The 17,081-nt window shown below is 44.2% G+C and overlaps 1 protein-coding gene across 14 annotated transcripts in view; it reads left to right on the top strand.

Annotated features, from left to right (window-relative positions):
* PTPRT (protein tyrosine phosphatase receptor type T) overlaps positions 1-17,081 on the top strand; it is a 970,716-nt gene that overhangs the window by 342,716 nt on the left and 610,919 nt on the right. For all 14 annotated transcript variants that reach the window (XM_073236577.1, XM_073236581.1, XM_073236583.1 and 11 more), the window contains exon 5: positions 1,154-1,269. In XM_073236577.1, coding sequence (XP_073092678.1) covers positions 1,154-1,269 — 116 coding nt within the window. The remainder of the gene's footprint in view (positions 1-1,153; positions 1,270-17,081) is intronic.

The raw sequence follows: 17,081 nt of genomic DNA on the forward strand, positions 1-17,081 counted from the left end.
TTATTTGTCTTTCTGGATATTTGGCCACCTCTGGAAAGACGGCCAAAGGCCCTTGTTGAACCTCCTTGATCCTCTTAAGAACTGTGTGTTTGATCCCGTTCTGGGGGTAGTGCTGTCCTGCTCATCACCCATTTGCCGATGTGGTAGGGGATCCTCGGCATTTTTGTGCCTCAGTGAAGAACTTTCTTCGTCTAGACGTAGGTTATCAACCCACTGTCTCATCTTTGGAGAGCTCACATAGGTGAGAACCTGTTTCTACAAAACAAGGGAAGAGATGAACCCAAGTTACCAGCCTAAAACATATATTTAATTCTAGAATCGATTGCTCACAGGCCCTCTGAGTTTCATTTGAAAGTCCCTTCTCCTGCTCTGCCAAGCGCCCAGAGTCAGGGCCCCACCTCCCTCCCATCCTTAGGGATATCATAGCTCACAGGGAGGGGTGTGGACTCTGCATGTTTCTTGAATTCTCTGTGCCTCACTTCACTCACTGTAAGACAGAGACACCACCACCAACTGCACTGGGTTCCGGAAGCTGCTGTGCGTGAACACTGCCCAGTGCAGCAATCGCACAGTAAGCCCTGCGTGAGCAGAAGCTGCCCGTGTCCTCTGCCTCTCCTCCATCCTCCATTCTGCCCTTCTCATCATCACCACTGATGCTGGTAGGCAGGTCTCAGGCCCAGAGGTGCTTCACTCCAGCGTCTTCTTTCTGCTCACCCAGGTTACAGGGAGGAATCCTCTCTGGTGAATCCCCTCAGCCTCCAGTTTCATCTTCCAGACATGGAGGTATTGCCCAGCAACTAATAATAAGGATTTTGAGGCTTTCAGAGACCTGGATTCATGGCTTGGCTCCCTGACTCTCTGGCTGTCTGACTGCCAATCTACGTAGCCCCTCAGAGCCTTAGTTTTCTGGTGTGTGAAATGGAGACACTGCCCACCTCACGGATTTCTCTAAGGTGATGCATGTACAGCTCTTAGACGAGTAGCTGGCTCACCGTGAGTGATCAGTCAAGGGGTGACTCTTCACGGAGCCAGGCCCCTTCCCAGGCACAAATTGCGCCCCGCCCAGTGCCCATCTTGAGCTGCCGTCCGTCCGTAGGGAAGTGGTAGAGGCTGTTGACTTCTGTCCTCATGTGCTCTTTGGTTTCTCTTTTAGGAAAAGCACCTCACTTTCTGCGGCTCCAAAACGTCGAGGTGAACGTGGGGCAGAACGCCACGTTTCAGTGCATTGCTGGTGGGAAGTGGTCCCAGCATGACAAACTTTGGCTCCAGGTAAGGATGCTAGAGGCCCCTAGTCACACCTGCCTTTCCCTTGGAAAGGAAAAAACGTGGGCCTGTGATGAAGGGGTTGCTGGGGAAGGGGAAGGAGTATTTTTTTATGTACTTCTGCTTTTTGGATGATACTCTGCATCCATGATCTTGTTAAACCTTAATTCTAATTCTGTTATGTAGATATCAGTGTACTCATTTTATAGATGCAGAAACTGAGACCAACCACGAACATAAAAATGCCTGCACTAGTATTTGCAGCTATGACCTTTTCAGGCTTCCCTCTAACAAACATCCTTTAAGCCCAGATTTCTGGGGCTAAGGCAAACTGAGTATTTTAGATTCTTGGTGTGTGGCATCATAAAATCTTGACTGGAGGGATCTTGGATATCCAGTGGCCCACAGGCATCCTGCTTGTTGAGTCATGCCCTTCTGTGGCATCAGGATGAAATCAAAGGATCATCCTTTACCAGAATGGTTCACTAAATGAGCAAAGCCAGCTGTTCTTCGGCTGAACAAGTTCAGCAGCAAAGTCCACGAGGGAGATGTCTAAGTTTGAATCTGTTTCACTCTTATGTCTGTTCATTGATCCTACTTCTAAAGCAGGAGAAGAGAGCAGCTCTTTAATGGAGGTAGGAGAACAGGGTGGGACACAGAAGTAGGCACAAATAGTTGCAGTATCAGACACATTCCCATCCATTCGAACATAAATACCAAATGCCAGGACAGAAAAGGAGTTAGAGCTGTGCTTTTAAGTCAGTGGCTGCCAGCCACATGTGGCTGTTTAATAGTCTTTGGGTTTATGGAGATATCATTGAAACAGAATGTTTCAAATGTACAATTTGATCCATGTTGGCATATGTAAATATATGAAACCTATCACAGTCAAGATAATGGACATGCACATCAGCCTGAGAAGTTTCTTTGTCCCCAGATAAAATCTCTTCTTTTTACCTTTTTCATCCCATCTGTTCCCAGGCCATCACTAATCCACTTTCTGTCCTTTTATATTAATTTGCATATTCTACAGTTTTGTTTAAATGGAATCATGCAGTTTGTATCCTTCTTTCACTCAGCATAATTATTCTGATATTCATCTATGCTGTTGTATATACATAGTTTACCTAATTTTCGTGGTTGAGTAATACTCCATTCTATGAATATACCATGAGTTCTTTATCCATTCATGTCTTGATGAGCATTTGTGTTATTTCATTACTGGTTATTATTAAAAAAAAGCTGCCATGAGCATTCACATGCAAGTTTTTATGTGGACATGTTTCATTTCTCTTGTGCAAATACCCAGAAGTGCAACGGTTGGTCATATAGTAGATGAATGTTTAACTTTGTGAAGAACTGCCAAGCTGTTTTCCAAAGTGGTCATACCATTTCACATTCTCATCAGCAATGTATGAGAGTTGTACGTCTGGTCAGTCTTCTTAGTGTTAGCCATTTGAGTAAATGTGTAGTGGTACCTCTCTGTGGGTTTAGTTTTCCCTTCCCCCATGAATAATGCTGTTGAACATGTTTTGTGTGTTCGTTTGCCATCTGTATATCTTCTTGGGTGAAGTGTCTTGAAATTTTTTGCTCATTTAATATTGATTTGTTTCCTGGCTATTGAGTTTGGAGAGTTCTTTCTAAATTCTGGGAACAAGTCCTTTGTCAGGTGTGTACTTTGCAAGTATTTCCTCTCCATATGTGGTTTATCTTTTTCTTTTCAACAATAACATTTGAAGAACAAGTTTTTCAAACTTCACTTAATTTAAATTTACATCAAATTAATCTTTTTTTTTTCTCTTCTGGATTTTGTCATGGCATCATCCTAAGAAATCTTTATCTAACCCAATGTCCCAAAGATTTTCTCTTAAGTTTCCTTCTAGAAACTCAATAATTTTAGTTTTTATGTTTAGGTCTATGACCTGTTTTGAGTTAATTCTGCATATGGTGTTAGGTATGCATAGGAGCTTGTTTTCTTTTTTGTGGATTTGGATACCTCAGTTGTTCCAGTATCGTCAATTGAAAAGATCATTCTTTCTCCACTGCATTTGCTTTGGTCCACACATGGAGGGAGATTTTTGGGCTCGTTTCTTCCATTGATCTGTTTTGTCTATCTTTATATCATATCACACTGATTTGATTGCTGTAACTTTTATAGTAAGTTTTAAAATCAGGTATTGTTAGTCCTTCAACATTATTCTTCAATTTCAAGGTGGTTTTGGCTGTTTTAGGTCTTTTGCATTTCCATATGACTTTTTGAGTCACTTCATCAATTTCTACAAAAATCCTGTTGGGGTTTTGATGGAGATTGATTGCATTGAACCTATACATCACTTTGGGGAAAACTGACATCTTAGCAAGATGAGTGAGTTTTTTGTCTATGAACATGGTATAGTTCTTCATTTTTAAAAGATCTTTGGTAATATCACTCCTCAAGTTTTCACTGTTGTTTTCACTGTATAGGTCTTGTGCACTTTTGTCCCTAAGTACCTGGTATTTTTGATGCTATTGTAAAAGGCATTTAAAAAATTTCAACCTCTGATTTTTCATTGCTGATATGTCAAAATATAATTGACTTTATTATACTGATCTTGTATCCCACAGCCTTGCTAAACTTACATGGCTATTTACATTTAAATTTAAACAAACAGAAGTAAAAACTCAAATGTCCAGTTGTATTCACCACTTTGCAAGGGCACAATAGCCGTATACATTTAGTGTTGGACAAGCTCAAATAGAGAACATTTCCAGTGCTGCGGGAAGTCTTATCGGAGAGCATAGCTCTAGAAAGATACTGTCTCTGTCAGGAATATTACTTGGAAGAAGCTAACTTCAGCTATCTCTAGCTTAAATATTAAAAGAGCTCTGTCATCTCTTCTGACTGACATAGTTTGGATGTTGGTTCTCAACTCCTGACCAGCCATCTCTGCACCCTTTGATGGGAGTTCATGTATCACATCTCTTCTTAGAGTTGAACCCACTTCCTGCAGTTGAAGAATCCCTGGGCAGAGAGAGCATATCTAGGGGCTAACAGTTCTTCCTTGCTCCTCAGCAGTGCAACAGAAAGACAGTGACAGTAATGCCTACTGCTCCTGCTTCCCTGGGCTGCCTACAGACCACACAGTTCGCAGTAGACCTCCACATGTCCCTCAGACATTAAGTAGTGTTTTACTCTTTTCATTATAATTAGTATCCCAAGAAGCTTTGCCATTTCAATGGGTATTGCCTCAGTTGGGTCATGAGAATGAGAGAAGATAGTTGCAGTACATTCAGACCCTTTATTTGGGTTTTCCAATTATTTTATGATTGTTATTGCTGCAGTTTGCAGTGGCATGCCCTAAAGGTTGGCTGTATCAGTGCAAAGATGTTAAAGCAGAATATAATCTAAGTTTTGAAGAAAATACAAGCACACAGTGTGGAGTTCTTCCACATCCTATTTATTTATCTACTTTTCAGTGTAAACCCAATCTTATTTCACAGAATGTTTTCAGGTGGCTTACAGTGGGACATAAATCGTGACAAGATAGCATAAATTCAAAGTGAGAAAACATGAGATAGGAGGAAAAGAACGCCACTGGAGCTGGTCGTAATGCTCACACTGTTTTTCTCCACATCTGCTTCTTCCTTGATGGGTCACGCGCGGAGCCCACAGCACTGCTGTCACCACCAGAATAACGGAAACTTGTCATATATACAGTTCAAAATGTCCATGAGATAAACACAAACCAGTTGCTCGGGAAAATTCCAACTGTTGTTCATGCAGAAGCCAGACAGGAATTGTTCCCAGGAGTCCTCACAAAGAAAACAGCATGTGATGTAAGGAACAGCCTTCTCCATTACAGTATTATTGAGGGCACACGAGTGAGTTTTGTAGGCTTGTTTCCCATAATATGCTCTGTCTCAAAGCCATTTGTGGAGGTGGGCAAAGAGGGAGAGGGAGAGCTGGGTAATATGATATGGCAGAAGTCCCCAGCTCTCCACTAATCCATCTCCTTTCTGGGATACTTTCAGTGTATCTAGTGAGTGAATCGATTCAATAACTATTCCTTTAAGGAAATTGCCAGAAGTATTTCTCCCTCATCTGTATTTCAGGAAATATTGGAGGGTAGATGGTTACCCTATGCTCTCTGGCAAATGCCTGGTTGGCCAGTTGAATCCAGGCTTATATTCAACAGTGTAGTTGAAGTAGGATGATGTCTTTCACAAACTATGAGGCACCTGTCATGACACCCACCACCCAGAGACCCCTACGGCTTTGATCTGAGAAGGGCTAAGGCAGAGGAGAACTGCTCATGACCTATTGCTTTGGATGACTCCAAAGCACCTGGAGGAGCAGCCGACTGGCTCACTACATAACAGGGCTGGGGCAACTCAGCCTGAGAATCCCCAAAGCCCATGAAACAGGCCCACCATGGCCAAGAGCCGCCCAGGACACCTCCAGCAGGTCTAGTGTTCACCGTGCTGCATCCTGCTGTAGCTTTCGAGGTAACTGAGGAATCACTAAGTCACCAAAGGCAGGGACTCCTTGTCCACCAATTTTAAATCAGGAAAATAAAGGCAGAGACTTTGTTTCTAGAACAGTGTGTCAGGGGCCCTTCCTCCTGGCAATGGTTAGGAAACATCTGGTGGACTCATAGTGTGAGATAAATTCCTATCTTCCATGTTGTAGAGAATGCTTGCTTTCCCTTCCCAGCCTGCTCAACCTTAAATGCTTACAGGTCGTTAGGTTAAAAGTTACAAAGGAAGGCCAGCCCATACCTGGTTCACTTTCTCCTGGGAACTTTTTCTCCTCTTTAAAAGAGCCCATCTACTGGTCCCCATGTTCATGGAATTATGGTGCAGGCCCTGCTTAGAAACCAATGGGCGGCACCTGTGTAGAAATGTGTGCCCTGAGCAGAGAACTATCCTAGTCCTTCCAAGAAAAGGCTGGTGAAGCCTCATTAAAGTTATACACAAGCTCATCTTGCTCTGGGATGGTTTCTTCCTGAGGTGAGTACTATGGTGCCATGTTCACTGCTGGAAAGGGCCTCATTCATAACTTGCCTTTTCCTTAATTGATACATTGGCCCAAGGAATCCAAACTTGTAATTTTCCTAAGCACGTTTTCAATTACTCTCCTTTCAGAGTAATGCCCAAGAAGCACTACAACCTATGCTTTGGAAAGCCCTTTAACAGAAAAGAAAAACCAATATTTATAGTAAAACTAGGTGGAACTCTACTGACAGAATTATCAGTGCAACACAGTGAAAATGTATATGGGTACATCTTTTCTGGAAAGTAATTTAACAGTAGATATCTAAAACCTTAAGTGTACATATTCTTCCAAAAAGTAATTTTACTTTTGGGAATTTATCTTGAGAAAATAGAGACAGGGAAAAAATGTATCTGCAAGTGTGTTCAATGGGATGAAAACAACTTGAAAATCTAGTAGAAGGGACTGATTAAGTAAATACTGGGATGGAGTCATTAAATACCAGGTTTCAGAAGTACACTTAATGTCATTTTCATAATATATATTTAAGTGAAAAGAGCAAGTTATAAAATAGTATGTCTAATAGACTAATTTTTATTGAGAAAACATACATATATACACATATACTATACATGCAAAATATATATCTATATAAACATACACACATAACTGCTATAAACACATATCAAGATACTTAATAAGTTCTCAGGGTCTCCAGAACAGGTCCTGCCAGCTTCACTGTGGGGCTGATTTCTAGGCCTCCCTACGAAGGATTTGCTCCACTGGGGGGTTTGTACAACAAGTAACATTTGAAGAGTCCCAGAAATGAGGTCATGTGTCCAAATGCTCTGGGTAGATCTCAGTAGGGGCAGCATATGCATTTACACAAATCACGGGCATTGGACAGGGTGCAGACCTAATCTGGCAGGAAAAGGCTTCTGCCCCTGGAGTGTATCAGCTCAACAGCAGCCACACCAGGGCTGATGAGATAAGCAGGCATGTCAGTCTCTGCTGCAACCGATTCTTCCAGTAAACCTGTTCTCCTCCTCCCGGAAGGGCTGCTGCTGGGTCTCAGAGCTGTGAGGGTTCTGGGGCCGGCTCCTCCTTCCGCCTGCATCTCTACCAGAATCCCTCCACATGGGACTTCTATTGAACACCTAGTGGCCACACCACAACTAAGCAGTAATGAGAAACGAATGATAGTTCTCATCACAGCTGATGTTCATTGAGTGGTTACATGTTTAATTCTCATAACCAGTTTTTTGGTAGATGCTGCTTTGAGCCCCATTTTGTAGATGAAGAGTCTGAGCCTTAGTGTGAATGAGCCCCATAGATCAGAGTCACACAGGCAGGATTCGAACGTGGTCTGTCATATTCTTCAGTCCTGGGCATCCTTTCACGTAACCTCATGGCCTGTCACTGTATCACCTCTCCAGCCTTACCTTCCATACAGGTGGCTTCCTATTTTAAAAAAACAGATTCACGTATTCAGCATATATTTATGCACCCCTAATGTGCACTGTGGTAGATAAACAGATTTGAGTTTCTCAAGTCTACAGACAAAATCAATGAAATAAAAATACTCTTGGAATTTTTTTTTCGAATTGCTCCCCTCACGTTGCTTTCTTACTTCTCTTTCCCCCTTCTTAGCCACATCCCTCAAATGTGATGTCCACACTTGCAACGTGGCTTTCTTCAAGTCCTGCCTCTTCCTAGAAGTGGCCCTTGTGAAGGTCACTAGGGCTTTCCTTGCTGCCCAAAGCCAAGGGTGCTTATGATTATGATGATTATTGTTATTGTTCCTTATACCTGACTGATCTTTTAGCAGTCGATTGTGCCGAGAGCTCCCTCCTTGAAAATCTACCTGCCCCGCTGGTTTCATGAAACCATCTGCTAACTAGGAAGGGTCTGAGAATTTATCCATCTGCAAGCTAACTCAGGAGCTTGCCACAGTTTCACAGATGCTGACAGAAGACGTGAGACTTGCAGGTCAGAGACAGAGGACAAGGTTATTCCTCACACAGCAGATAGCAGGCTTTCATTTGTGCAACAGTTGCCCTTATCCCGTTAAGTCCCATGGGGATGATGTGGGGTGGGTCCAGGTGGGGTTTGCACACAGTAGGTCTTTGTTGTAGCTAGAGAACCCTATGCTTAAGAAACCCAATTTTTAAAAATTATTAACTTCATTGAGATACAATTTGCAAACCATAAAGTTCGCTAAGTCTATAATTGAGTGGTTTTTAGTGTATTTAGAGACTTGTGGTACCAACATCACTTGCTCTGTTTTTCATTCTTTTCACCCAGATCAATAAAAAAACCCAGCTGTGTTAGGGCAGCCCAGTGGATGAAAGTCTAGCTGGGCTTTGGATCTGCAGAATTCGTCTGCACCTGACGCCTAGGCCTCCTCCGCCCCCTCCTGTCTAGTCGCCTCTGTGGACCCGAGCCAGCTCTGAGCTGAAATCTCCCCTCACACACTATGCTTTCCTCCTTTGCTTTCTCATGCCTTTTCTTCACTGTCTTCCCTCAGCCTGTCTGTAGTTGACGTGCCTCGGGATTTGATCCCAGCTCATCCCAGCCCCCACATGCAGGAGCTGGGAGAAGGAGTGGTGAGCCAGTCAGACTTGCTTCCTGCCCTCATGGAGCTTACCTCCTGGCCGTGCAGACAGGCATGAAGCAGCTAATCACAGAGTTAAATATTTCATCACAACTGTGATCAGACTATCATGGGGAAAGGGTTTGCTGGGTAAGGAGGATTATGAGAATCAGAGAAGTGTCCTTGGAAGGGGTGATCTTGGATCAGAGTTCTGAGAGGTGAACCGGAAATACTCAAAGTCAGACCAGGGATGCCACGAAGGGATGCAAGCCCTTCACCACCTGCTCATCCCTTTTGCTCAGGCTTATAGCCCCCTGTGGGGCTTTTACTGGGACCCTCCTGACTTTATAGGAACTCTGAACCCAGAAATCAACCCCAAATGAGCAGTCAAGTCAGCCCTGCATGCCGTGGGTCCTTGGGAAGGATACAGCACAGCTAATCAAGAATGATTTATATCCACTGCTATTCTCTTAACTTTCAATAAAGAACAATCAGAAGCTCTTCTTTAGAGACTGCCAAAGAGGTACAAATGTGGTCTTCAGAGAACCAAAGAGCCAGATTTTAGCAAGTTTCCAAATGTCATGTTGTTGAAGCAGTTTGACTAGAAATGAAAGGAATATTCATTACAAATGAATCGTGGGGATTTTACCTAAATACTTTCTAGCCAGGAGATTTCTGGAGCAATTAGAACAACTTTAAGTTAGAAATACTGGGCCTCATTTTACTTTTTTTTTAGTGTCAGATGCTCAAATCAGCATACAGAAGGCTTCCAGGACCCTGTATTAGAATGTCTTTTGTATAATGGGCATAATGTCTGTTGCATGCAGTTTCGAGTAGTATTTCGACTTCTGCCCAGTGCAAATCAAGTACCAGCCGGCATGCACTCTCTGCTATCATGACTGCCATTTTTGCAGGCTGTGTCTCATCTCTTTGGGAAGGGAATGATGCCATGACATGGGAGCAGAGAGAGTGGGGAATTGCAAAATGGTGAGGCCCTTAGAGCTGCCTTGATGAATATAAATGCAGCATGCCCTCCATGGCATCAGGCGCATCTCTTGTTTCTCACTAGGTAGTTCCTGAAGTGAGAGGGGTGTTGCCTGGGGCTGGAAGGATGTACGTGTGCTATTGTCAGGAATATTAATGCATGGGTGTTTGCAGCCCCCACTCTTGCAAAGAGGGTGTGCTCTCAAACTAAGCTGACTTATCCCACATAAAACAAACCCAGCTAAGGGAAAGTGGAATTCGAGTTGTTTTAAAAGAGAGAGACACACAAATGAAAGAGGAGAAAGAAAAATGAGACTGCCAATGGGAACCATTGTCATGATGAGAGGGATAAATATAAAATGGGATTATATAGCAGGACTGCTGATTGGCCTATAAAACGCCTTCGTTCAGTTTAGAACATGTGTGCCTCCTGGATGGATAAATTGGAAAAAGGTTCACCTTTGGGCAGAAGCAGCCACATGGGCATATAACTCTGCCAGCAGACAGGGTCCTTGTCAAGGAAAATGACTAACTTTCTTCCAGGTGGACTCAACCTGAAGCCAGGACTTGTTGCTTTGCTAGCAGAACATGGGCCAGATTTGGGTGCCACACCCCTGGCCTGTGGCTGGGCATCCTTGGTGCAGCGACCAATTGCTCAACTTCAGGAAGTGGCCAGCACCTAATGTTTCTAATGTTTCAGAAACACTGCTTTAGATTGATGGAGTTAGGTTAAGGAAACCTCACCCAAACCTAAGAGCATACTAGACATGCCATCCTCTTAATAATATCTTCAGAGATTCTATTAGCCAGAATGTAAGAAGATACCTTGCCTCTCCTTGTGTAAGTATTTGTGGCTTAGGGACCCTTAAGGCTTCTAGAAAGCTAGACATTGGTGCTTCTCTCACAGCATTTCCCAGACTATTTTCTGTGGAGCAGTCCTTTCTGTAAGATGGCATTTGATGTTTGAACAAGCAAATTAAGTTTCTGGAACACTGCACACTCTATGCCCTGTCTGAGTGTCATAGTGTAACCGTGCAGTGTCATATACTGGGTGGCAGGTGGGCTCAGTGATTCAGGGCTTAGACTCTGGAATCAGATCACCTGGGTGCAGATCCTAACTTGGTCTCCCAGCAAAGTCACGCAAGGCTTTGCTGCTCCTTACCTGGTTCCTGCACCAGCAGCATTGGCAATACCTGGGAACTTGCTAGAAATGCAGGATTCCAGGCACCACAACAGACTTACTGAATCAGAATCTGCGTTTTTAATGAGATTCCCTCATGATTTGTATGTGTGTTATTTGAGAAGTATTCATTGAAGGCATGTTGCTGGACCTCTTTGTGCCTTGGTTTCCTCATTTTTAAAATAGAACTATTAATAGGACTTATCTCCTGTTTTATCATGCACTAGAATCACCTGGAAGATTTGTTAAACAGTTGCCTGGCTTCACCCCTAAAGTGCCTGATTTATTAAGTCTGGGGTGAGACCAGAGGATTTGCATTTCTAACAACTTCTGGGGGATGCTAATGCAGTGGGTCTGGGGACCACACTACATCACAGTGTTCTGGATCATTCTAAGAGCATAGCTTGTTCCATTCTGACCCTGTTTTCCCCCATGAAGCACACTATTTCAGTACTCAACTTATGTTTCTGTTTTACCTTTTTGCTATTTTGTTGGGAGCTTAACCCAGCCTGTAAAATTCCTCTGGGCAGAAAATATAACTTCCACACTCCACACACTCTCATTTTCTGTTGTGTTAAATAATGAAGACACTTCCAATGTGATTAAGAATAGACTCAGGGAAGGTGGGAAAACTCCCAACGACCAACACCAGTACGCAACATTTCTGTGTGGCTACCAGCCCTGGAATCCTCTTTAAAATCTGGACTTCTGACAAGTTCCCCAGTGATGCCAGACGCTGCTGGTCCAGGAACCACCCTTCGAAAAGCACTTTCATAGGCATTTTAAAATGATTAAATGACTTCTTTCGTGTCAGCCAGTTACCAGAGTGTGTAACACAGAGACTTAAACACTCAAAAATGTTAATGTGACTTTGACTTAATAAATGTTCAAATGCCATTAAGTTGAACAAGCTATTTTTCAAACTCACTCAGTTATGGAGCTCCTATTCATGGGAGGGACTCAGGCTTTTCCAAGAAAGCAGGGTGCCAGCCCAGGGCTGCGGCACGGCTGTCCCACGCTGTCAGTGTTCTGCAGAGGTCAGTCCCCACCCCTTCCCTTTTTCCAAGCATACATTCAGTAGCAGACTACTGGCAAACCTCAAGGCAGCAGCTCATGGAATTTCAGGAGATCCTACATGTAATGTGCTGTAGGAGGAGGCAGAAAAAGGACAGTGCAGGGCAGAACGGATGCTTTCATGTCCTTGGTAGTGTCCTTTATGGGTCAGCATGCCCAGCCCTAAGGCACTGTGCCTATTGGCTGCTAAATTCCCAGAGAACTACCCTTAGCCAATGGGAACAGTTTCCTCCTTCCCCCCGCTGGCAGGCCACAACCAATGACTGACCTCCACGGGCTACACATGCTGGCTCCTTGCGTCAAGGTGGGGTCCACTGTGGTGCATTCATGCTTCAGAGGTCCCGTAGAGTCAGGCTGAAGCTAGGCCCCAGTTTTGACCACATTCTTGCTTGTCATTTATCCCCTTTCTCCTGAGCTCACTCAGGAAATGACCATGTCCCAGGCCCTGCTCTGAGGAGCCCCATTGATGACACTGGGAAATTTATCTAGTTGACTCAAGACTCAGAGGGGCTGGAAGATAATTCCACTTTAGAACAACAGGTAGAGGTCTGAAAGACTGGCTGCAATGGGACAGCAAGTGTGTGCTGCTATTTCAGAGGAAGGATATGCTTATGTTTGAAAGACAGTACAGGAGTCAGAAGAAATTTCCAACAAGCCAGAGTGGTGACATGGGCCTAAGAGTCTGGCAGAATCTTCCCCAGGCTTCCATTTGCATCATCGGTGTCTTGTTTTCTTTGGCTTATTTCAGGATTTGACTTACCTTCACTGTCCTGTTTCTTTCCCAGCATACTAGCATTTGCATCCCTGTGCATTTGCAGGGCACCTGATGATGGGTTGGGGAGATTTACTCTCCCACCTTGTCTCTGGGCTGTGGTCCACTCAGTCTTCCTGCCCTACCTGTACCTGTGCCCACTGAGGCATGCTCAGCTGCCCATGGGCCTGGAATTCTGCGCCCATTCCTGTGTAATGATCCCTCCCCTTGTCTTCTCCCCTTGCATTTTCTCTTCTGCCACTGTCTGGGGTAGAGAGGTAGCTGGGAACCGTGCGTCTTACACATTCACTCTACTTAAATACCTTTTCTGTGTTGCCATAGCATTCTGTCATCTGTGCCTGTCACCACCCCTGGTCTTCTAGAATCCCTCCTTGTCTGTTTCTGGGTTCCTGGGTTACTGCTCATCTGCCTTGACCTTCAGCACTTGCTCGCCCTTCCATCTGGGCTCGTCTCTCTGAACTTGACCTCCATTTCTCCTTGCCCATGGCCCATTACAGTGCTATTTCCTGTCATGGCTCTGGGCCCTCCTGCTCGTTCCTGTCCTGCTGTTGCCTGCTCCCAATATGACAAGTGTGATTATCAAAAGGCCTATTTTCCAGAGATTGTATCAGACAACCTGCAATTTTCTATCCTTTGATGGGAGAAAGCCTGGTAGTTTAGGAGCTAAACAGAAAAATGTGAAACATTCGTGGGGATGCACTTAATCCTCTCTGGTTCTGCTGGCATCTGACATCATTAAGAAGAAAAGTAAAAAGTACTAGATGTGACATCACACTTCAAGGTAAATGTGAAAAATGAATGTTTTGCATTTAATAAGCCCTTTGTTCTTTGTGTTAGTTTCTTATTGCTGATGTAACAAATACAAACTTAGCATCTTAAAACAAAACAAATTTATTACTTTACAGTTGTAGAGATCAGAAATGAGAAATGGGTCTTATTGGGCTAAAATTAAGGGGTGGTCTGGGCTGCGTTCCCTTTGAAGAAGAAGGGAGAATCCATTTCCTTACCTTGGCCTGCTTCTGGAGGCTGCCTCATTCCTTCGCCATGGCTCCTTCCCCTGTCTTCAGCCATCAATCATGTCACTCTGACCTCTGCCTCTGTCCCCATATCTCCTTATCTGACTGTGACCTCCCTGCCTCCCTCCTTGACATGTAAAAAGCCCCTTGTGATTATGTTGACCCCACCTGGATAATCCAGGATAACTTCCCCATCCCAAGATCCTTAACTTAGTCACATCTTCAGGCTCCCTTTTGCCATGTAAGGTGACATAGTCACAGGTTCCAGAGATTAGGATGTGAACATCTTTTGAGGGGTGGGGTCAGTATCCTGTTTACTTTTCTTGGCTAATTTCATGGTCAATTTGGAGAGCTCTGCTAACACCAGAATATGCCTCTATGTGCTAAGTGTTTTACCTGCCTTCTCATTTTTTCATCCCAGTAACTCCATGAAGTGGCCACCAGTATCCAGTCCTCTGTATGTATGAGGAAACCACAGCTGAGAAGTGAAATCACCCGCTCAAGCTTGCACAAACTGGACACTTCGCTTATATTTGTTTTGTAATCAGCCCCTCTCCTGGCTTCCCCTGTCTCCATCCCTGCCCTCTCATGAGCATTCAGATACCTGCAGCATCCTGGGGAGCTCCCCTGTGACCCCTGGGGGACCAGCCACCTCCAGGGGAGGCTGCCTTGGATTTAGAAACAATTGCAGATCAAGAGTTTTTATACCTGATTGGTTAACTTATTTATTGGCACAATACTTTCTTCTGCCTGGATTTTTATATGCTTTTTTTTCTTAACATTCACTATTTTTATGAATGTGTACCTTAGGGTATTATGGTTTTCATACATTTAATCAAGTCGACGGTGGGTCATTTCAATCAGAAGATTTAGCTCTTATTTTACTCCAGGAAAGCGACCTAATGTATCCTGGGCCGTGATGTGTGTTCCATTCGCTCATCTCTCCTCCCTGGGAGCACCAGTTATCTGGTAGACAGTTGTCTGGCCTTTGTTTTCTTCATCAGTTTCTCTCTCTCCAATTCCTCTTATCTTTGCTTGCTTTGCTCTCTGGGTTATTTTTTCAGGCTTGTCCTCCAGGCCATGGATTCCTGTGGTGTTGAGTCTCTTTTCTCGCTCACTTCTAGTGCCATTTTGATTCTGCAGGTGGCGTCATGTGTCTCCTGTTCTCCCCTTGACTCCTTAAGGCTTATTTTCTTCCTTTGTACTTTTCCTTACGTACTCACCTTTTACAAGACTTACGTTTGCGGAAGCTCACGCACTGGCATTGCTCTGTGTCTCTCCTCTTTTGCTCCCCAAGTTTCTTGGCCTTCGAAGCATCAGACGTCTGAGCAGAAGTCCTGTGTCTCAGGCCTGTCTGGTAGCTGGGACACAGGAACTTTTACTTATCCTTTCCCACCTTCTGCAGGACATGCCTCCCTCCACTTGCTTATGTTTGCCTTACTTTTTTGGCCTCCACTAAGAAATTGGTAGCAAATAGGTGGTCGCAGCCACTACCTACACTTTCCCTTATTGGGGAATATGTTCCAAGGAGGTGAGTGGTGGGGTCTTTGTTAGAGTCACATCAGCGAAACACACATGATGTTTTCAGGACAGGGTCTCAATGCCCTGTGTTCAAATCCCAGCTCTGCCACATGTAAGCTGTGCAGGCAAATCCTTTCTCCGAGCTTTAGCTTCCTCATATATACAATGAAGATGATTAGTGTGCCACCTTATGGATTTTCATGAGGAATTAATGAGAAGGAATGTAAAACACTTAGTCCATAATAGTGCTTAGTCCCTATTAGCTTAAAAAAGAGAAGAGAAAAGTGTTTATGATGTTGTGAATAAGTCAGGTTAGAAAACACCCACCCACAGTCGCCTGACTCCTGTGTCCACATCTAGCATGGCAGCCCTGAAGGGCCCTGCTCAGCTACCAGGAAAATGGGCTCCTTTTGGTGACGCATCTTCCCAGGTCTTTGCATACATTTAGCCAGCTCCTCCTCAAACCAGGACGCAGTCCTGGCATTTGCTGCTCTGTTTTGGGAAAGGGAATCGTGCCGGGTATCTGGCCAGTTCTCATAGGCGGATCACATTGGTTCTCTCACCCAAATGGGTCAGGATTGGAGGCATGGCTTTAACTGTCTCAGCCCTCACGCCCCTCGCCCACCTTCCATGTCCCTGAATTGGGTCTTGTCTGGTCATGCTGTGTGGTTTCTGGAATGGGAGAGGGTTATAGCTGCGTCTCGGACTGCTGTGGCTTTTAAAAAAATACCCTTTATTTTACTAATTTCAAATAGAAAAGCAATACATGTTTGAGACAGAAAATCTAGAGAATGCCAGAAAGTGAAATGAGAAGAGAGCCGTCATCCAGTCTGGAGTAAATCTGATGGAGGCTGTGGCCACTGTGTTTCTTAGCTTCCTGCTCACTTCCCCCGCCCCTGGGCCCACCCTCGCCGTCCTACCCCATTTGGTTGGTACAGCTGAGCATGGTGGCTGTGTCCCTCTTGTGTCCCAGTCCTGCCACATCACCAAGGGGGCCGTGGGAGGTGATATGGATAAAGTAGGTGGCGCCCGTGGCAGGGCTGTTTACTTTGTGCAGGACATGATGGAGATTGCATCTTGGAAGACTCGGGGCATGGGGAAACTTATAAATCACAAGGTTTCCCTAAATCTGACCAGACAATTAAAACACTCAATTTTACTTTGGTAAAAAAAAAAAAAATTAAGGTCGGCAGTGAGGATAAGGTCTTAGTGAAAAGAATGCTTGGCTTGAAGATGGAAAACTTGGATAAAGCACTTTATTGCTCTCGGTATTTATTTAGCCTTGCTGACATTTGAATTCTGCTATAAAGAACAGCAATAATACACAACTCAAGGCTGTGAGGAAGGAGATGCAGGGCCTGGCACATAGTAGGTAGTTAATAAATATTTGCTCAAACTGCATCCTCATGCATGTGCTTTAACAGTTATCATAACTCGCTTTCACATCATGAAAGGGTCTTATTCAAACGCAAAATATCACACTTAAATTTCAGGATGGTAGAGACAATAATACTCTGTATTTGCCTCGATTCTAGAAATGTTTACCACGTCAGAATCTTCCCAGCGTGGTGCTGGAGATGCAAAGAGCAAAGTCCTGCCCTCAGGGAGCTCAGTCTACAGTGGGAAACATTTGCAGGCAAAAATGCATAGCAAGTCTGCACCTATATTAGAGAGCAAGTAGCTTCCAGAAAGTGATTGACAGAGGA

Source organism: Manis javanica, chromosome 5 (assembly GCF_040802235.1).
Source record: "Manis javanica isolate MJ-LG chromosome 5, MJ_LKY, whole genome shotgun sequence".
NCBI lineage: Eukaryota > Metazoa > Chordata > Mammalia > Pholidota > Manidae > Manis > Manis javanica.